At 42.9% G+C, this 22,825-nt stretch overlaps 1 protein-coding gene and 1 long non-coding RNA gene across 11 annotated transcripts in view; one reads left to right on the top strand and one right to left on the bottom strand.

Moving 5' to 3' along the window:
• Positions 1-22,825, bottom strand: part of UNC5A (unc-5 netrin receptor A) — a 526,593-nt gene that overhangs the window by 200,365 nt on the left and 303,403 nt on the right. For 7 of the 8 annotated variants that reach the window (XM_063927923.1, XM_063927924.1, XM_063927928.1 and 4 more), the window contains one exon: positions 10,202-10,453. The exons of the other annotated variant lie outside the window; for it this stretch is intronic. In XM_063927923.1, the coding sequence (XP_063783993.1) occupies positions 10,202-10,453 (252 nt within the window). The remainder of the gene's footprint in view (positions 1-10,201; positions 10,454-22,825) is intronic. 8 annotated transcript variants of the gene reach the window in all.
• LOC134933009 (uncharacterized) overlaps positions 4,005-22,825 on the top strand; it is a 52,775-nt gene continuing 33,954 nt past the window's right edge. For all 3 annotated transcript variants that reach the window (XR_010179559.1, XR_010179560.1, XR_010179558.1), the window contains exon 1: positions 4,005-4,121. This is a non-coding gene — a long non-coding RNA (uncharacterized LOC134933009). The remainder of the gene's footprint in view (positions 4,122-22,825) is intronic.

The following is a 22,825-nucleotide window of genomic DNA, read 5'->3' as shown; positions in this document are numbered from 1 at the left end:
CTGATACCTATGCGGGACCTTTAGTGCAATTGTCAACCCTGTTGCATCAGTGGGTTGAGGGCTTTCAAGTGAAAGACTATGATAAACTGAAAGATCTCATACTCCAGGAGAAGTTCATTGCACTCTGCCCAGCTGAGGTCAAAGAGTGGGTCCTGGATCGGAACCCCAAGTCATCTGAAGAGGCTGCCACCCTGGCAGACCAATACACCAGCACCAGGGCTTCTGTGGCAAAGAAGAGTTGGGGAGCACCAGGGCAAGATGGGTGGAGAGGATAGAGACCTGCAGGATCACCCTTGCAATCTTTTCCAACTAAACCAGTGGCCGCTGCATCTGTTGGGGGGGAGAAACTTGTTTTGGCAACTGGCCGCAGGTATTTTAATTGTGGTGAAGTGGGGCACATCAGTTTTACTTGCCTCAAAAAGAAGAAATCTCCTGTGGAGGGCCCAGCACAGAAAACCATGTGCCCGCTGTCCTGTGTGTGGAAGGACTCCCAGATCGGCCTAGAGGTAACCTGCAAGCAGTTAAGGTAGGAATAAAATTAACACTTGGGTTACTGGACTCTGGGGTGGACTTGACACTGGTGCATCCAGCACTAGTGGACCCCGAGAGCATTTTTCCAGGGAAGACTATTGCAGTTCCACAGGGAAGGAATGGGTCAGACAGAAGTGGATCAAATGGCAAATGTACCAATATCAGGAGTTGAATCAAATACTGTACATAGCAATGTATTAGCTGTCACAACCAGGAGCTCTGCCCACAGGGGTCCTGTTTCACCAGAAGGTGATTCCCCTCCACCCCCCTCCTCTCCTGTACAATCTGCTAGCACAGAGACTAGTCTAAGGGGCAGTGAAACACAAACGTTGTTCCCTCACCCTGATCAGCTAATGAGAATTGATGCTCCTGTCATGGAGAGGCTCAATCAGGCAGGCGTGGAAGGCAGTCAGATCGAATTTTTATGGAAAATGGACTTTTGTACGGAGAGGAAAATGTCCAGGGTGAGGATCCAGATGCGGGTCCCAGTAAGCAGCTGGTTGTACCCCAAAGGTATAGGGAAGGGCTTCAGAAAGTTGCCCACGAGATTCCCTTAGCAGGACGTATGGGTAAGTGCAAAACCCAAGCTTGTTTGGCACACATTTTTTTCTGGCCGTGCATGGGGAATGACATACGTGATTACTGTCGCTCCTGTCATGCCTGTCAGTTAGTTGGGAAAGCTGGGGATGGGGGGAAGGCCCTCCTGATCTCACCACTTATTTCAGAGCATTTTAAACGGGTTGCTGTAGACATCATAGGGCCCCTAGCTATTCCCAGCAGCTCTGGGAAGAAGTACATATTGACAGTAGTGGATTATGCTAACTGGTATAAAGAAGCAGTGGATCTGTCATCCATTCAGGCAGATAAGGTTGCTGATGCCCGCATATCCATCTTTTCGAGGGGGGGGGGTTCTCGCATGAGATGTTAACTGACCAAGGTACCCAGTTTATGTCAGATCTCATGCACAGCCTCTGTAAACGGATGCAGGTGAATCACCTCATTGCGACGGCTTACAAATCGCAAACAAATGGACTGGTTGAAAGATATAATGGGACCCTGAAACAAATGTGAGGACCTTCGTGGAGTCCCAGGGGAGAGATTGGGAGAGGTTCCTGCCGCACCTCCTGTTTGTGTGTCGCAAGGCGCAACAATAATCCACAGGATTTTCGCCCCTGGAACTCCTCTATGCAAGGCGAGTGCGAGGACCCAGGGAAGAATGGGAAGGAAAGTTGATCACCCCTAAAACATCAGTAGTACACTATGTCATGCAATTCAGGGAGAAAATGCAGTCCCTCATGGGAATGACACAAAGCAACCTGAAGGCTGCACAGATGAGACAGAAACTTTGGTATGACCGCAGCGCTAGAGAACGCATATTTGAGGAGGGCCAAAAGGTCCTGGTTCTTATCCCTATGTGTCAGAACAAGTTACAGGCTGCCTGGGAGGGCCCTTACACCATACTGCAGCACCTGAATGATGTAAATTATCTAGTGAAATTGGATAAGGGAAGTAAGAGGCAGAAGAAGTACCACATCAATATGCTTAAACAGTTTCATGAGAGGTACATGTGTGCTAGCTGTGTGTAGCTTGCCTGAGAGTGATCAGGAGCCTGACCCCTTCATGGATTTAGGATCTGCTGCAAAGGAAGGTGGGTCACTGGCCCAGGGTCACAATGGTAAAGAATTGACCGCAGTGCAGCTGAAACAGCTATCTGACACTCTACAGCCTTATCAGTCCCACTTCACAGGGAAACCTGGGAAGACAGGCTTGGTTACCCATAGTGTGAACACGGGTGATCAGACTCCCCTCAGACAGCATATCGTGCTTCTCTAGAAGTGCTAGAAGCAATGAAAAATGAGATTGATCTTATGTTACATCTGGGTGTTATACAGAAGTCTCACAGTTCTTGGACTGCCCCAGTGGTACTGGTCCCAAAGAAGTGTGGTGGTACCAGGTTCTGTATAGACTATAGGAGGTTAAATGATGCGACTTGCTTGATCAGCTTGCGCAGGCACAATACATCACCATCATGGATCTCAGTAGAGGGTATTGGCAGATCCCATCACCTGAAGCCCGTGAGCGGTCTGCATTTATCACCCCATTTGGGCTGTTCAAGTTTCTGGTCATGCCCTTTGGGATGAAGAATGCCCCTGCATCTTTTCAATGCCTAGTTATTGACCTGCTGGAAGGCCAGGAGGGACACGGAGTTGCCTATCTGGATGACATTGCAGTGTTCAGCCAGACCTGGGAGGAACACCTGGTCCACCTAGAGAGTGTATTAGGCCGAATCACTGGGGCAGGTTTGACAATTAAACCAGAGATATGCCAACTTGGCATGAGAGAGGTGCAATATCTAGGGCACCGGATAGGGGGTGGTATCCTGCGTCCAGAACCAGACAAAGTAGAGGCTATTGCTGCCTGGCCTACCCCTCAGACTAAAAAGCAGGTTATGTCATTTTTAGGAACTGCAGGGTACTATCGAAAATTTGTGTTACATTACAGCATATTAGCCAAACCCCTGACAGATTTGATGGAAAAAAAATTGCCCCAGGTGGTTAACTGGACAGAGGACTGTGAGAAGGCCTTTGTAGCTTTAAAATCTGCATTAGCCCAGTCACCTGTGCTGCACGCCCCAGATTTTAAAAGGAGGTTCATTGTACAGACTGATGCCTCTAACTACAGTTTAGGTGCTGTACTCACGTCAATGAACAGGGGGAAGAACATCCTGTCTTTTTCCTAAGCAAGAAATTACTTCCCAGGAAGTGGCTTATGCCACCATTGAAAAGGAATGTTTAGCCATTGTATGGTCACTCCAAAAGCTTCAGCCATATCTATATGGACGAGACTTCACCATAATCACGGACAACAATCCACTCGTTTGGTTGAACAGAGTTTCCGGAGATAATGGCAAACTCATAAGATGGAGTCTGGTGCTCCAATTCAATTTCACTATTCAGCATAGAAAGGGTGCGCAGCACGGAAATGCTGATGGGATTTCACGCCAAAATGAGCAGGTGGTCAGTGGCGCACAGGTAAGACTGTGACGTGTGTCACTAGTCCCCTTTTGCTTCAATATACAGACGGGAATGTGGCAAAATTGGACATTTACTTGCATCCGGCAATATAAGACCTGTATGTAAATGTCTAAATGTATAATGTAATGTATTATGTGAAACAACATGGATGTCCTCTAGGTGAACTCATAGCTACATAGATATGGGAGTAGAGGACACTTGATGTATAGTGGGGAGTCAGAGGTTAGTTTATGGCCCTTATCTAAGAAGCTATAAATTATAGTTAGAAGAGACATTACAGAAAAGCCAGGCCAGGTTAAGAAAGCTGACTTCTTGAAACTTAAGAAGACAGCTGTTTAAAAAGTAAAACCAAAGGAAATCTGGTTTATCACTGCCCAGGTACACAGCATTGAGAGAGTTAAGGAAAAGGTGGGGCTGCTGCTGTGAGGGAGTTATATCTGCCCCTGTCACCCACACTGTGTTGTTCATTTCTGAGAGAAGCAGCCAGGAGCTGGCAATGCACAATATCTCTTACATTTTGAAATCCCTCCACACAGAAGGCCTACCTGCTGTTGAGTAAGTTAGGTTTCTGAAATTATCCTCCATTTTATTTGAAATTGTATCCTACTTGGTGTGTACTTTTAAATATTTCTCATAATCTTTGTAACTTTTTTTTTTGTAACTAAAAGCTCTAAATATATTCTTGAAATTAAACACCTAATTTCTAGTTTTGGTCTGTATTCTTATGCCATAGGCCCCATGGTCCATGCTATTTTTTTGTGACGTATTAATAATTGTATGTGTAGGCCGAAGTGAAGATGGCCTTGTGTTTAGTCGCTAAAATCTTCTTGCTGGTGGCAGTGTCGTGTTTAAAGTAATCCAGTAGTCAAAGATGGCGATTCTCGGATTGGCATATCTTGAGAATCAACCGGTGGTCATGCCATGCTCTATGGACAATACAGTCCTCAACATTTTTAATTATTGCTTTTTTCCAGTATTTATGTACGTTTTTAAAACTGATGGTCCCAGTTCCCTCCAGCTGCAGCAAATTGTGATGGTTATTTGCAGGCAGCAGCAACAAACCTGGGACAGAAGTGAATAACGTAAATATCTGCCGTCAGTCCTCTCTTTCCACTACTGGGCAGACCACTTGCAGCAAAATTACAAGGACAAGATCTAAGGGTATACAGTATTTACTACAGTGTGGGTTTATAGAAGTAGAGACGTTGCCAATAGCAACCAGATTCTAACTATTATCGTCAAAAAGGTGCTAGATAAATGATAAGTAGAATGTGATTGGTTGCTATGGGCCTCCACTTCTATAAACCTGCACTTTTTTAAATATACCCCAAGAATCCTCCATGACCTGTTATGACTGTGGGCATATAACAACCTCATTTATATAACACAGTATGAGAAGAAATCCCTACTTATAAATATGGTAAAGTCTCCAATTATTATAAATAAATGTGTGCATCTATAGCTATCTACTGTACAATTCATTTACTTGAAAGGGAGTGATTCAGAACCACTTAAAAGACTATACAATGGAATTTAGAAAGAGCTTATACTATAATCCATGATCATAAAGCAATGCTAGTCACAGTAGGTTTTCATTGCCCTGGTGAAATCTTTTCTATTTTACCAATGCAGTGAAAAAAGTAAAGTACTCAAATAGTATAGTAATTGTTATAAGGGATTAATGATGATTACACCACAGGTTTTAAATGGGAGATAATTTATAAAGCTTTAGTATGTAGTTTTCTGCAAAAATAGGATAAAAGCCTGTAAAAAATAGATCTTGCTTATCCCAGCATCCACTTCCAAAAAGTCAGATGTTTGGACAAATTATTTGTTCAAATTCTCTACACTTATCCTTGAACCATCAAAGCACTAATAATGATCAGCAGTTCTTTTGTGCAACTGCCACCTCCACCATCATATCAGCTGCATATATGAGATGTGTATGCACATTCCATTCCATTTTTCACCATAGGAGATCAGTAGCAGAGGAATGTGTGTTGTAGTATTCAAGGCTCTTACATATAATTGATCTTTTTACATACTGTATTTTGTATTTTTGTTTTATGCGCCTACAAAGGCAAAGCAACCTAAAATAAAATTGTACCCAACATAAATTTCTTGCTTGTAAATATCTCAGTGATAATTATAAAAGATAAATCACTCTAAACATTTTTATATTGTCTGGCCTATCCGGATACCTACTTGTCAACTCGTCTGGAATGTCCGGGACACTCCCCGATTTGAGGGAAAGTAGACAAGCATTCTAAATCCAGCCTACTGTACTTCCCGAGTCAAGTGGGCAGAGCAGGGACTGTAATGACACGATTCACTATCATTGTGTCATGGCCCTGCCTTTGTGTCATAATGTAGTGAATTGCACAAATTATGTTTGGAGGCCCAGTTTCTATTAACTTCACACCAAATTCTCCCACCTCCCATCTGAACCTACTCCTCACTGGGTAAAATAAGTGTCCAGATAATGTCAGATATACAGTATCCAGATTATTGGTATTTCTTGTCTACACTTACATATTAGCATACATACTTAAACTTGCATACTGGCGAAACATGGCAACAGATTAGGACCTGTCAAGTATCTCTACTGTATATTGCACTGCAGCAGTACAGAAGACTTGCAGTCAAGTGACAGAATTATTCTGCACTCTGATTTTATTCATACATAGACAAATGACAAGTCACAGCAAGCATAACATACTGTACTATAGTTTGCTATTTACATTTTTTTGTTTTACCAGCCCAAATTTGGGAAAGATTACTTTGGTCTGCGCCTATATGGAGCTACAGCCATCTCATTTTGAACATTGTTTTCTCGTTAATATATGCTAATAATTTATGTACTGTAGTTGTACATTATATACGATGGGCTTCTTAGAATTTCAAAAAGTACATTTTGGAATATTTAGATTAATCCTGCTTTAGAAAGTCTGTGTCTGATTCACAGTTGGGAGTAAACAAAATGTGTAACTTTGCACCTGGGCAAACCATGAAGCAAGGGCTGCAAATACATTTATTATTTTTCCATGCAGGGTAAATACTGGCTGATTTTACATGTACAGTATGCCACAAATGCTGTACAGCCTAATTTTGACACTGAAATGTACAGCATATTTAAGCTAGGGCACACCCCTCCCAAATCCAAGGGGTACATTTACTGAAGTTTGAGTTTGGTATTTTGGTAGCTTTTTCCAGTCAGTTTTGCAATCCACCCATATATAAAATCAACTTTAGAACATCAGAGCAAGTATCGATTATTTTACATAGACAAGCATATAAGCCATAGATTTCCTAAGCCACTGGGTGTTAAAATGACCAAAACTTGGACATTAAACAATGGCAAACCCACCCAAACAGTAGACCTGCGGCAGATGAGTGTGCGTTAAGCACTGAACTCATCAATATGATCTGTAAAGGTTTCTTTAACTTATGTGGGCAACCCAATTTACTTTTATTCATTTGTTTGTTTGGTTGTTGTTGTTTTTTTTGGGGGGGGGGGACATGGACAGAATGGATAGGGGCACTGGACACTATCCTAAGGATTCCAGCCGTGGCTGACAAGTTTGGGACTGGTAGTCATTATGGCAGGGGGACCCCCAGTTATAGCATCAGCCCCCCTGACTGCTTCAGCCTGATGCTGATTATTGGAAAACAAGAGGAACCCTACACTGTTTTTCTCCCTATATTCCTATACCAGTCAAGACTCAAAGGCCCGGGGTTGGTTATGGATTGGAGGGGGACATCACTGTTTTAACCATTTCTTAACGTATTCAGCATACAAAACTTGCACAGATCATAGTGATATGTACAGTGCTTCCGCCCTGCAGTGGGTTTGCTGTCAGATCTGCTGTAGAATAAGGGGTAGAAATCCTATTGCTATCCAACTGTTCCCAACTCTGAATCAGCCCCTGTATAAAGAACAGTGTGTGGCTTTATCTCAGATTGTACTTTACCAGCCGCAGTAGAAAGTTGATGACAGAATATTGCATTTTTCAACTTCATGCTTAATATATGAAAATGTTGAGGTTAAGCTGAGGTTAAGCTGTCCTTAAATTCTTTTTATAATATTGGTCTTATGTCAAATGCAGTTTTCCTCTGAATCATATATACTGTAGGCACTGACCGGGGCAAGTTTTGCTACATGAACCCTCAGTGCTTTGTTTTACTGCTAGCGTTCCATTAATGGAAGAGTTCAGGTTTATCAAACAAATGCAGCCAAACTGCTCTCTATCCTTAGAAAGGCTGATTTAATGCTATTGTGAAATGGGAAACGTGGTAGCTGCAGTGTTCTACACCTCATTGCCTATCTGGTTTTTACTGCCTGCCTTTTGTTTTAAGCTCATTAAAGATGAGCAATAGAATGGCCTTATTTAGAGTTTAATTAATTAACAAAAGAGAATAACAAAAACCTGCTGCTTTCTGTATTCAACCCCCCACCCCTTTCTTCTCCTCTCTTCGGCATAGTATTGGGAAATATGATAAAGTAAAAAATGCAGAGTCTGGTGGCATATTTCCCAGTTACTGTCATTTGTCAGGCTACAAACCGTGCACCTCTGTCTTCTCATCCTTATTGGGGGAAAGATCTGGAGCTGGGAGGGACTGCTTGCTGCAGAAAGAAGACGAAGGAAGAGTACAGCCGTCTGTGTATAATTTTAAGGCATAATATAACTACTGCTCATAAAATTCTTGTCTCATCGCTCATATTGTCAGTAAGGAGGCAGAGAGGGGTCATGGCCAATCATGCTGGTTTTCTAGAGCGTAGCAGGTGGCAGACACAGTAGACCTTTAGCAAACTGCACAGTGCACACAGGGGCAATTGGAGACCATTAATAATACCTCATAAACAAAGGTGTACTGGCGTTTAGTGACACAATAATACATGTATATAATTTATGTATAGAGGGTAATTACGGCTATATCAGATAGCTAATTTTTCTTGACAACAACTACAGTCCTACAACACAGATATTAGATTGCTTAAGTACTGGCTGCACAGCACAGCACATTACACCTGTAAATGTCCTCTTTTTAAACAGTCATGTATATCTCAATGGGTGTGGCTCATTAGGACATGGACAGGGCGGACAGGGTCAATTGGTCGACATGTAAAAGGCAGACACCTGAAAAAGCTGACAGGTACAAAAGATCGACATAGTGGAAAGGTCGAAATGGAAATAGTTGACACAAAAATGGTCGGCATGGGAATTTTTTATTTTTAGGTGTCCTTTTGTATGTTGAACCATGTAAAAGCCAAATTAGTGGAAATGTGTACCCTGGTGGGCTAGCTTCGCTCGCCATGCTTCGGGTAAGGTACCTCGCCCCACTAACGCTGCGCTCGGCACAGGTTACTATTCCCAATCGTAGTCCATGTGGATAATAAAGTATGAAAGTTGGAAAAAAAACTACTTGTGTTGTCCATGTGTGTCGACCATTGAACCAGATGACCTTTTACGTGTCGACCTTTTGTATGTTGACCTAATGCATGGAGTCTACCATTTGACTGTCGACCTATCATATGGATACCATCTCAATCATTCCCTAAGCATACATAAATACAATCTGGAATGCTGCATTTATATGGATTCACTTGTGCAAACATGTCCTCTGAATTCTGCATTTCAAAGCCACGATGGTCTAGCAGGTGTGTAGAAGGGCCCTGTTTGTTATCACTGGGGACATGCAGTAGTGCAGTACTGGTCCTGTTAAAGTAAGGTTGAACATATACTGACGTGTGGCCCTAGTTAGGTATTGCTTTACGTATAGGCCTGATTAGTGTTTAAAGGAAAAATAAAAATATCTAAATGTTTTCTCAGAATAAGCTGAGAGCATCCGTTTATAAGTAGGGTTATTTTCTCTTGTTCTATAAGTAATCAGTGAACATGCTGGAAAAGGTCATTCTGTACTGCTGCGCTTCTCTGCATATATTTAGCACAAGTGTTTAGCCTGAAAGCTTTCTCCATCAAGCTAAGTGACGTTTCAGCCTGGAGTTAAACAGAACCGTGACCCTTGTAGGCAGATTTTCAATAAAGGATCTTCTAGATATGGGTTTAATCTCAGTGTGTTCATGAAATACTAATCTACAATACACACAAATGACACAATACACATCACTACATGTATGAGTTATGTTTCAGTCTGAAATGCTTTTAACATATCCTAAGTTATAGACATATGGGGGAAGGGGGGACATACTGTGGTGAGGGTTAGTATGAGTAGATCTGTAGGTGATTAGGTTTAGCTAAGACCCTTGAGTCCTATTGGAGAAAGAGCGCTATATAAATAAAATTATTATTATTATTAATTATTATTACATTCCTGCATGATTATATGGCAGCATTCGTCAGGCCAGGAATATATATTAGCCCTCATGATGTCACATGCCCACATGCTGCACCAAACTCCCATTACCCGACAGTTATTGTAAAATAGATATATAAAAATAATTAAGACAGAATGGAGCCTAGTGATAAATATTCTAGTTTGTAAATAAGAAGAATCAATCAATATGTAATATAGAAATAATAATGATGTGTGAAGTGTAAAGAGTGCGGTCTTTGCACTGTTGCTGCCATAAGGGTATAGACTGTGTCTGTATAATGTAACCCATGTATTTTTACCCGTGCTGAGGTCTGCACTGTGCTGAATCACATGGTCACTCTGGTGGACCCACTCTCCGTTGCACTTGAAGTAGATTTGTGTAGCTGGGGTAGCTTTGCAGCCCAGGGTCACCGGCTTGTTCTTGACGATGAAGACATTCTCGGGCTCCAGGAGGAAGTGCGGTAGTAACTCCCCCCCTGGTCCTCCCAGACTGGCTGCACCGGGCACTGGCATGGGGAAAGGATTTGCTGGCCCCGAGCTCTGCTGGCATCCTGAAATCAGAGAACAGGAGGCTATTGAGTGCACCGCTCACCTGCTGCCTGCACATTGTAAGCATTAGCACTGCTCCACATCTCCCCTTATCTTTCTCAATCACCTACAAGCCTCAAGCCTTTTTACTCTGCTATATTCATCTTGTTATTGATTTTCATGTTTTAAGCAATGACAAACGTTGCATTAAAAGACGCAATAAAAGGATTGGACATTAAATTAAACTATATCCGTGTTACACATTCACAGATTGATGGTTTAAAAATGTTTTATTTGTTAACACTTTCCTTCTCTTTAAAGGACCAGTATAATGCAACAAGCAGTACTACTCAATAAATATAGCATAAAGGAAGGAGAATCACAGGGGGTAATTCAGACCTGATCGTAGCAGCAAATTTGTTAGCAGTTGGGCAAAACCATGGGGGTCATTCCGAGTTGATCGCTCGCTGCCGTTTTTCGCAGCATAGCGATCAAGCTAAAAATCGGCTGTTATGCGCATGCGTATGGGCCGCAGGGTGCATGCGCCAAGTAATTTCACACAAAACTAAGCAATTTTACACAGGGGCGAGCGACGCTTTTCAGTCGCTCTGCTGATCGGTGTGTGATTGACAGGAAGTGGGTGTTTCTGGGTGGTAACTGAGCGTTTTCCGGGAGTGTGCTAAAAAACGCAGGCGTGCCAGGTAAAAACGCAGGAGTGCCTGGGGAAACGGGGGAGTGGCTGACCGAACGCAGGGCGTGTTTGTGACGTCAAAGCAGGAACTAAACGGACTGAGGTGATCTCAATCTAGGAGTAGGTCTGAAGCTACTCAGAAGCTGCAGGAAAAGAATTTCGAGCAATTCTGCTAATCTTTCGATCGCACTTCTGCTAAGCTAAGATACACTCCCAGAGGGCGGCGGCCTAGCGTGTGCACTGCTGCTAAAAGCAGCTAGCGAGCGATCAACTCGGAATGAGGGCCCATGAGCACTGCATGGGGGGCAGATATAACATGTGCAGAGAGAGTTAGATTTGGGTGGGGTGTGTTCAAACCGAAATCTAAATTGCAGTGTAAAAATAAAGCAGCCAGTATTTACCCTGCACAGAAACAATATAACCCACCCCAATCTAACTTTCTCTGCAAATGTTATATCTTCCCCCCCCCCCCCCCCCCCCTGCAGTGCACATGGTTTTGCCCAACTGCTAACAAATCTGCTGCTACGATCAGGTCTGAATTACCCCCACTGTTCCATATAAATACATTAATTCTGGAATATGCTTGTCCCCTATACATATCTGTAACATGCCATGTAAATGTACGTACATGGCTTACAGAACACTTTTCTGAGTTCAGGACACATTGTACAATAAGCCCAGTTCCACCACTGTATTATATATTTGTAGCATATAGTTCCGGCACATTCCACAGTACTTTGCAATTACAGATAGCGCCTTTGGTTATGGACATTTTGGTATAACAATAAGCAAAAACCAGTGTTGCAAAATAAGAAAAAGTTACCACAGGCTAACAGGGGCCGCCAAGACATCATCCTGGTGCTAGAGGGAGGCGTGTCTAATCATGGGGTTGTCGCCACCCACCATTATGAATACTAGGCCTTAAAAAATAACTATATGGCAGGACTTTATCCATCTTAATAGCATTTTAAGATAGTTCGACTAAACTGGAAGTTGCGGGCACACAGACTGGCAGCCTTCTTTCTGCACCACTGCTTGCTAAGCGGGAAATATACTATGCCTTGAAAAGTGATAAATTTCACAGTGATAAAGTCCCAGCTAATCAGGTCCTAACAGTCATGTCACAGGCTGGGTTTGAAAAATGACAGTTAGGAGCTGATTGACTGGTACTTTTTGTCACTGTGAAATGTATCATTTTTCAAGGCTTAGTACATCTCTCCCTAAGGCCCAGATTTATCAAGCCTTGGGGAGTGATAAATAGCACGGTGATAATGTACCATCCAATCAGTTCCTGTCATTTTTCAAACAAAGCCTTTTCATAATAGTTAGGAGCTGATTGGCTGGTACTTTATCACCGTGCTATTTATCACTCTCAAAGGTTTGATAAATGGGGGCCTATAGTCTTTCTACTGACAGCCCTGCAATTCTCCCTCTTGTGGTTGTTAACTCTAGTGGATTGCCAGCGTCTTCCCACTGGTGATGGCTGTTCTACAGTATTGCAGCATGTATAAAGAACACTTTATACAGACACATCTGTCCCTGATGCAGTAGAGTTTACAATATAATTTCCTTATCATTTGCTCACAAACCAGAGCTTCACTTTGTCAGACAGCACATCTTCAGAGATGGGGAACTTGGAGCTTCAAGTGTATGCGCCACCCCGCAGAAGCTCAGTAGGGCAGAGCAAGGGGCACCTGAGAATGGTGCGGTATCACCATGCCATCCCTTACATTTTTTACAGAGATGTTCAAACCCTGGGTCATGCATATAGCCACATAATTCCTGTAGCATATTAATAATTCACAGTATGCTGCAAATTATGCTATAAGGTATTATATTATTATTACTTCAAGGACTATACTGACTTCCTCCTTTTCTCCTAATTCTACTTTTCCTAACACCACGCAATCCTACATCTAAAGGCCTAGTAAAGATCCACTTTAAAACAACCACATTTTGCAAACTATATTTTCAATTATTATTTATATATAATATTCCGGCCGTCACTGCTTGTCGCCTTAGACGTTTTTTCAATTATTATTATTAATTTATAACTGCTCTTTTTTCATTAAATTAGCTGGTTTACAAGTGGGATTATTCTAGGTTCACTGGAGCACAAATGTGGTCACCCAACCTTAGCTATAATTTGACATAATATTTTGTATGTTTTCTGTTTAAACAGTGTCACAGTAACATACTGTAGAATGTAATTTAACCCAAGCCTGCCTTTCTACACAGAATTTCAGAGGATATCTACAGTACTTGAAACTATGACCCTAATTCAGAATTGATCGCAGCAGCAAATTTATTAGCAGTTGGGCAAAACCATGTGCACTGCACAGGGGCGTCTCTAGAGAGGAGGGGACCCGTGTGCAGACTCCGTGTGTGGGCACCCTCCTCTCCCGTAGCCATTGCGCCGCTGCTAGCGATCTGTAGACTCTGGCACAGTGCCAGAGTCTACAGGGCATGCGCAGGACTCCGAAAAATGGCCGCCGCGCCATTTTTTCGGAGTCCTGCGCATGCGCTGTAGACTCTGGCATTGTGCCAGAGTCTCCAGTGGTCAGTGCACTAGCAGCGGCGCAACGGCTATGGGAGAGGAGGGGGCCCACACACGGTCAGCGATGGACTCCGGAAAGGTAAGTATAGGAGAAATTGGTGCAGTGTGTGCGGTGTGGGAGCCCCCTCCCCCCTGCAGTGCACATGGTTTTGTCCAACTGCTAACAAATTTGCTGCTGCGATCAATTCTGAATTACCCCCTATTACACAGACCATAAAAAAAAAAATTACTGGACTTGTTACTTAGACAACAGAGATTTATGCAGAATATATAATGCAGAGCAATTATTAGTTGGAATATTTCCTGTTGGGTCTTTCATATTTTCCAAATATCATTCAACATAAAACACAATCTGTGAGAACATATAATAAAAAAATATAATGTTAATACAGGCATATTTCATACAATCTTTTTAAGTAATTTATTTTTGTTACATCTAAAAACTATTAACTGATGCCAAAGTAATTATTTTGATCTGTACAAAACATACATTCTGGAACCTTTATCATCTTTACAACGATTCAGCGTTTTCTATGCTTTCAGAAATACAAGCACCATTAATTCACACGCTGAAATCTGGTTACATTAGTGGAAGAATTCAGCTGTCCTTTACAATAGGAATACAAAGCCCAATAATAACAAGTAGGCAGAACCCAACGAATAAAGAGAGGGATGGTTTTCTCTACAAGATGGGGAAGTATGTATTAATAGCTTTCATAAATAGATTCTGATAAAAGAGATTCAGGGTCATATTTCTGTTCATTTAGCTACATCTATTTCTGTCATCGTGTTGGCAAATTTGACATATCAGCAGCCATTTTTTTATATTGTTTTGCAAGTTAGGACTTTCCATCCATTTTTTAGGCATATGCACATACAGTACATGTTTACCTCCTTCCTAAAAGATACACACAGATACATCTACATAGCTCCTTCTTCTTTATACAATACATAATTTCTTTCTAAATTTAAGTTATGAATCATGCTCTTCACATACAAGCATAGTTGCCTGAAATGAACAATGGCACCTCCGATTCTTCCGGATGGAGCCAAAGGAAGTAATCCACATGGCAAATATATTCGAGATGAACTAAGCTGGCTTTCATCTTTCCAGAATCTATCCATAGGAACTAATTTCCATTTGCGTGCACATTTGGAAGGACAGCTAAAAAAGCAACTAAGCTTTTACGTAAGCGTTTAAAACAAGACTGTGGGGCAGATGTATTAACCTGGAGAAGGCATAAGGAAGTGATAAACCAGTGATATGTGCAAGGTGATAAACGCACCAGCCAATCAGATCCTAACTGTTAATTTACATATTGGAGCTGATTGGCTGGTGCCTTTATCACCTTGCACTTATCACTGCTTTATCACTTTCTTATGCCTTCTCCAGGTTAATACATCTGCCCCTGTATGTTTTATTGACATTTTATAGGATATCTGAGTATTTGAAATACCATCCTATCCGGAGCTCTCTTGGTGTATAAAATAAGTATATACAGTATACACCAGTGCCAGAAAGTGAAGTACTGCCTGGAGCATCCTCGGCTGTACAGACTGCAGGGTGCGTGTCTGGAGTGTCCGGGCTACACTGCAGCAGCAATAGTGGCTACAGGGTGCCATTGTAGGCACCGCGCTAGCCAGAAGCAATATACTATTCCCACTTCCCAGGTGCCTGCGCTCTGTGCGATGGCACATCTCGCAATCCCATAGTTACAGCCCTGCACTAACACATACACACACTGTACTTGAATATTTATTGCCCACTGCATTAAGTTCAGCTGCTCGTTATTGAAATTAATTAACTAGTGTTATGCCAACTTAATGTACAAAAGACATGAACAAGGAGTTTAATTGATGCCAGGGCTATACACCAGAATGAAGAAATGTGATGTCAGTGGCTTTAACTGTGCAATGATTGTTGGTGTCAGACATATATATCAGAAACTGGTGATCGCTCGGGATTTTCATGCACAACAGTCTCTAGAGCTTATAGAGAATTGTACGCAAAACAAACAAAAAAACACACTGTGAGCAACAATTCTCTGAGTGAAAACATCTTGTTAATGAGAGAAGTCTGAGGAGAAAGGCCAGGCTGGTTCAAGATGACAGAAAGGCAACAGTAATACAAATAAACATGAATTACAGCAGCAATAATGGTGCCTGCACTATATTTCTGAACAAATCACCAGAAGTACAGAGCAGGTACCAGCACCCACAGCTTCAGTACCATGGGTGGTAGACTCTGTTTATGCTTACCTACTCCCAAATTTCAAGAAGTCCCATGGACTCACAGAAAAGTTGGTGACACTTGTGCATCCCACTGACTTATTGTATGGCGGCCAGTACCATTTTTCAAGCAGTTTCTTCAGAAATACAGCCATTTTCCTGAAGATACTGCGCATGAACAGTAGCCTCTGGCCATAGCTACCAACTCTCAGGTAGACTCCAAAATTTTTTGGACAGTTCTCTGGACTCTTGGAAGAGTAGGCGACCCTACACGCCCCATCCACTTCATGTTGAAATGGACAGGACAGAAAGCATAATGCCGCAAATCTTGGGTACATGAGGTGGGGATATGGCCAAGATGATGCAATTCTATGAGAATTGTGTCATCTTGGCTCCGTCCTCACTTCAAGACCTGTGATTCTTGGCATCTAATAGGAAATGCCTGGCCATCCACCCCCTCTCTGAGCACTCTTCTAAGGGGAGAAAATTGAAGTTGACTATGGCACAGTGCCTTCCACGGTTGAGGGGGATTAAGGACATCTGCACACGTGTCCCTTCCAGTGTTGAAATGCCTCTGAGTTAAAATGTAATAAAGGGTATATTTATGGGATCAGTATTAAATACCTCCAATCAAAATCCCGACGGTCAAAATCCCGACAGCGGTACAGAAAATAGGTGATAACTGCTAGGCGCCAGTTCAAATGACACAAGATATTCCTTATCCTCTTGTTTTGTATGACATCGTCGATTGAGATCCGGAGAAAGTGTCTGTCCATCTGTGAGGAATCCAGAGAAATCCCTACACGCCTGAACAAAAGTATTGTTAAGGAACGTATATTTATACGATTTGATAGTGATTTTTTTATTTTATTTTATGATATAGAACTTGCCTAGTTTCATACTAATTGTCATTTGAATTGGCGCCTAGCAGTTATCACCTATTTTCTGTACCATTGTCTTTTGGGGATTGGGTTACGCCCCTATCTGGTGTATACGGTTTAGGCAGCCGGTTGTACGCACTGGAAAGGTGCTCCATTTTTTAATTTCCACAAAATCTCGACAGCAATTGACCGACAGTCAAAATCCTGACAAAGTCAAAATCCCGACATGGACAAAATACTGACATTTAAAATACCGACAAGGTCAAAATACCGACATTTAAAATGTTGACAGGTCAAAAAGCCGACACGGGTTTTTCATTGTTTTTTTGTGTGTATGTCGACATAGGTCGACATGGACACCATATAAGTGTACTGCTGCGCTCGCCATGCTTCGGGCACACTATTATATTCCCCCTCCAGGTCCACTGGGATGGTAAAGTATGAACAAGTCAGTTTCAATGAAAAAATCATGAAAAACTTTTGTCAGGATTTTGACCTTGTCTGGATTTTGACCGTTGGTCAATTGCTGTCGGTATTTTGACCGTCTGGATTTTGATTGTCAGTAAATTGACTGCATCCCATATTTACTATAGGTTGATTAGAGAGTTTTATCTTAATTAACATTCTGTTTCAGGGGCTATAACACACATGCACAGGGGCACCACAATGTTTCTAGGTTGGGGAGGGGGACCAAGTTATTTCATTTTGATGCCCCTAAATTGCTGAGTGTCGCTCCCTCAGGGGCAGGTGGACTTACCCGCCACACCACCTAACTGACAGAGAGATAGATAGCTATCTATATTATATACTGTAGATCTATCTGACTATATAAGGTTGGGGAGTACGAAGGGGGGGGACACACACATATAAATTGGAAGGTGATAAAAAAGCTCTAGGCTGGTCCTGGAAGAGGGGCCAACCCACAGTTAATAGCCTCACATTTTAGGGGCTAGAGCTGGGTGCAGGGCAGAGGAGGGCCCTAGAAGCGAGCTGTGGGGAGGGAGGAAGTGGAGCAGCTGGAAAGGAGATTATCTACATCCTGACATTGGTCATGGTAAGCCTATATGGTGGCCCCACTGCACTACGTCACCCAGTACATTGACTGGCACCTCTTAAAATATTGGGGGGGAGGGGGGGTATTGAGCCACCCCCTTGCCTCCCCCTGTTCCGAGAATTATGCACGTGTGTTAACAGACAATTTTTTTATATTTTTAAACATTAGTAAATGTGTGTTTTAGCCCCAGAAACACAACATCAATTTAGATAATTTTCCATCAATTTTAAATTGATAAAAACTGATGCAAATCGACCTTAGTAAATATACCCCTAGGAGTAATACCAATATAAACAGAAAGCTGAGGTTACAGTGGGCGCAGGTTCACCAAAACTGGATAGCTGAAAATTGGAATAACATAACCTGGTTTCATGAATTGTGATTTTTGCTGTGACATGCGGATGAAAGCGTCAAAAGTTGGCATAAAAAACATGAATCCGAACATCCATCCTGCCTTATTTCAGCTGTACCCTTTTCCATTTGTCTTTACTGTAAGCTGTTTCTGATTCTGCCCTTTGGGCCTAATTCAGATCTGATCGCTGCTGCAAATTTGTTAGCAGTTGGGCAAAACCATGTGCACTGCAGGGGGGGGGGGGGGGGGCAGATATAACATGTGCAGAGAGTGTTAGATTTGGGTGGGGTGTGTTCAATCTGCAATCTAAATTGCAGTGTAAAAATAAAGCAGCCAGTATTTACCCTGCACAGAAACAATATAACCCACCCAAATCTAACTCTCTCTGCACATGTTATATCTGCCCCACCTGCAGTGCACATGTGGGGTCATTCCGAGTTGATCGCACGTAGCAACTTTTTGCTGCTCGTGCGATCAACCTGACGCCGCCAATGGGGGAGTGTATTTTTGCATAACAGGGCTGCGATCGCTTGTGCAGCCCTGCTATGCTAAAGAAGTTTCCTGCAAAACAAGACCAGCCCTGAAGCTACTGACCCTGTACGACGGATCCAGCGATGAAGGTACCGGCTCTGACATCAGACATCCGCCCTCCAAATGCCTGGATCCGCCTGCGTTGGACTCACCACACCTGGAAAATGGTGAGTATCCGCCCCGGAACGCCTCCCGCCTGTCTGTCTTCTTGCGATTGCTGCTTTTCTCACTGGCGGCGTCGTGGCCCGGCAACAATCGTCGCTGGGCAATGACGCGTGTGCACAATGCGTCCGCCGTGCATGTGCATTTCCAACCTGTTCGCACCGCAGCGAAGAACCGATGCGTGCAAACGGGTCGGAATGACCCCCATGGTTTTGCCCAACTGCTAACAAATTTGCAACAGCGATCAGGTCTGAATTAGGCCCTTTGTTTTAATGCCTGCATTATTTTGGCAGCCTTGTATGTCCCTATTTAATTTCCTGGTTTTCCCGCTGTCTGGTGCTACGGAGCACTGCGACACTGTAGAAATGAATGATAATAGTAGTAAATGAAACTCTGGTATGATTTGAAAGATGCCTTTACCAATGGACCACATATAGCTTGACGGGACTGGAGCAATAATGCAAAAGAGAATGGACAAATATCGCAAATGTGCAAATCTAATAGAGGCTTAAGCTGACCATAGACTACATATACAGTGCAACCGTCCCGACCAACAAACATGGAGGAAGGGAGGAAAGACCGTTCTAGAACACTATACAATGTATGGAGGTGATTTATTATTATTATTATTATTATTATTATTATAATTATTATTTATTAACAGTTATTTCTATAGTGCACACATATTCCCCTGGACTTTTACAAAGAATATTTGCCCATTCCCTTCAGTCCCTACCCCAGTGGAGCTTACAATCTAGATTCCCTAGCACATGTACACGCAGACACATTCACTCTATGGTTAATTTTGTTGGGAGCCAATTAACTACCAGGAGAGCTGTGAGGAAGGGAAATCTGTTAGGGGGGGATACTGTTAGTGGGGAGAACTATGATAGGGGTGAGATCTGTGAGGGATAAGCTGTGTAAGATGGAGAACTGTATGAGGGGAACCTCAATGTGAGGGATAAGCTATGTGAAGGATATTTGTAGAGTACGTACTTATTTAAACATACACTAATATGAGTCCCCAAACCAGTACCCTGCCTAGGGCCCCGTAGGTCCTTAATCTGGCTCCGGGGTCTAGTGCCGAGTTAAATTTGACTACAGGGCTTAGCAATGTTTGCAGCTGGAGCATATTCTTCTTCACTGTGACTCTTGTACTCCTGGTACTCCAGGTTTATTAGCGCCCTTCTAGACTTGGTACTGGAGGAGAGGCAGTAAAAAGACTGCTGGGCTCTACTACGTTGCTGCGGATGCTCCTACATGGCAAATACACATTAATTAATACAACAATTCTTCACATGGTAAGAATAGTGAAGACCACATACTGCATTTACTTTGAATTACATACTACAGATGAAGCAGATGGAAGTTGGGTATTAGGCCTGCATATGGAGCCACAATAAAGAAAAATCACATTCTTTATTTTTATTAAAAATAATACAATGATTGTAATTACATTTTAGAGGGCAAAGTATTAAATACATTCTTAGAGGTCATTTAGTAGTTCTACATCATGAACATATATAAAGGGCTGGAGAGTGATAGGGCCACGGTGTACAGCCATTCACTCTGCCAAAATAAACAACGGTATGATAATTAAGTCACTGACAGTGCTTTAGACATGTCTAATTAAGTCGCTATACATTGTCAGAGGAACCATAGTATTGCTGAGAATTAGAATAGCTAATATCTTTACCCAATATTTATTCAATGTAAATTAAAACCTGTTAATGACAGAAAAAAAAGTTGACTTTTCAGTACTGCAATACCTCCTCCTGCCATGTTCATTTCTATTGACTGCTAAAAGGTTATATCTACAGCGATGCTTCTGGGTAGCCTGGCATGATCTCTGTTAATTGGGGACACCTTACTGTCTTTTCCTTTACAGTCAACAATTTGCATGGAAAACAGTGTAACTTCTGTTTGCCACCCTTTGAGATAAGGTAACTACATTTTGCTGACTTGGTCAATGAACAAAGATAACAAGCTAAGAGGCAAAACAATAGAGAGTTGGAACTCTTCACGAGCCGGCTACAAATGTAGAGCTCTAGTTGTTTTTCCTGTTGGCAACCCTGTGAGACCAGCAGATGCCCGCGCATATGATGTGGACACCTACCAGTTAGACTTTCAGACCTGCGCATTCAAATGAGACCATGATTTACAATCATTTTGTAGTCCACACATCAGACAATGCCAAGCTGATATTGTCTAAAACACTAAATTCAGCAGGCTGACAACATGTCTCTGCATACAGTAGTTAGCTTAACCCTTTTTCTGCCAATAACAGAGTATATGTCATAGCTTGGATGCACTTAGCTCACATATAAATAGTAACAAGTTGCTATAATCAGCACCCAACGAAATTAGACACATGGTGTAAGCAAGCTCAATGGTAAACAAGTGTGTCATTACAGCTCCACTGAGGTCAGCAGGAAACACAGATGATGAGGTTCGACATGATACAGTATCATCTGGATGTGATATAGATGATATTATTAGTATGTGACATTCAAGTTTACAGTAATAAAAACACAGACAGTAATACTATCTGCCTCTTTCTCTCCCTCTATATATATATGCAGGGAATCGGTATGAGATACCATCGCCCAGGATGCCGAATATGAGGATCCCGACATCGGCATCCCAAGCGGTGGAATGTCGGCAGGGGGTGAGCACAAAGAAGCCCCTTGCGGGCTCGGTCTCGCCACAGGTTCTAATCTCCCTCTATGGGTGTTGTGGACAACCATAGAGGGTGAATCACCAACCTCGCCAGTATAATATGGTCGCCCTGTTGGGATCCCGGCATCGGTATTGTGACAGCCGGGACCCCGACTGTCAGACCATCGGTATGCTGATGGCATACCATATGCAGATATATATACAGTGGGGCAAAAAAGTATTTGGACAGCCACTGATTGTGCAAGTTGACCCACTTAAAAAGATGAGAGAGGTCTGTAATTTCCATCATAGGTACACTTCAATTGTGAGCAGGGCCGGTTTTGGGGCTCTGTGCGCCCCGGGTGACAATAGGGGGCGTGGCTTCGTACAGGGGCGTGGTCATTTACGCCCCCTGTACAGACTGAAATGATGTGCGGTGCGCGATGACGTCATCGCGCACCGCACAGCAAAGGACCTCTCTACGAAGGGAAACTAGACGCGTACGCGTCTAGTTTCCCTTCACAGCGGCAGCGGGCAGCGGATCTTGCCCTGGTGCGGCGCCCTCCGGATGGCGCCCTGCGCCCTCCGGATGGCGCCCTGCGCCCTCCGGAAGGCGGTGCCCCGGGCAAAAGTCCTGCTTGCCCATGGCAATATCCGCTACTGATTGTGAGAGACAGAATCTGGAAAAAAAACCACAATATCAATTTACTTGTATATTCTTGTGGAAAATAAACATTTGGACACCTTCCAAGCAGCAAGGTTTTTGGCTCTCACAGACCTGTTACTTCTTCTTTAAGAAGCTCTTCTATCCGCCACTCGTTACCTGTATTAATGGCACCTGTTTGAACTAGTTATCTGTATAAAAGACACCTGTCCACACCCTCAGTCAGACTGCTACCTCTCCACCATGGCCAAGACCAGAGAGCTGTCTAAGAACCCCAGGGACAAAATTGTAGAGCTGCACAAGGCTGGGATGAGCTACTCGATAATAGGCAAGCAGCTTGGTGAGAAGAGATCAACTGTTGGCGTAATTATTAAAAAATTGAATAAATACAAGATCACGGACAATCTTCCTCGACCTGGGGCTCCATGCAAGATCTCACCTTATGGGGTATCAATGATCTTGAGAACTTCGGTGAGGAATCAGCCCAGAACTACACGGGGGGACCTGGTCAATGACCTCAAGAGAGCTGGGACCACAGTCACAAAGGTTACCATTAGTAACACACTACGTCATCACGGATTGAAATCCTGCAGCGCCCGAAAGGTCCCCCTGCTTA

Source organism: Pseudophryne corroboree, chromosome 6, assembly GCF_028390025.1.
Source record: "Pseudophryne corroboree isolate aPseCor3 chromosome 6, aPseCor3.hap2, whole genome shotgun sequence".
In the NCBI taxonomy this organism is placed as follows: Eukaryota; Metazoa; Chordata; class Amphibia; order Anura; family Myobatrachidae; genus Pseudophryne; species Pseudophryne corroboree.
The sequence above is the reverse complement of the archived record's forward strand: the minus strand, read 5'-3'. Positions and strand labels throughout refer to the sequence as shown.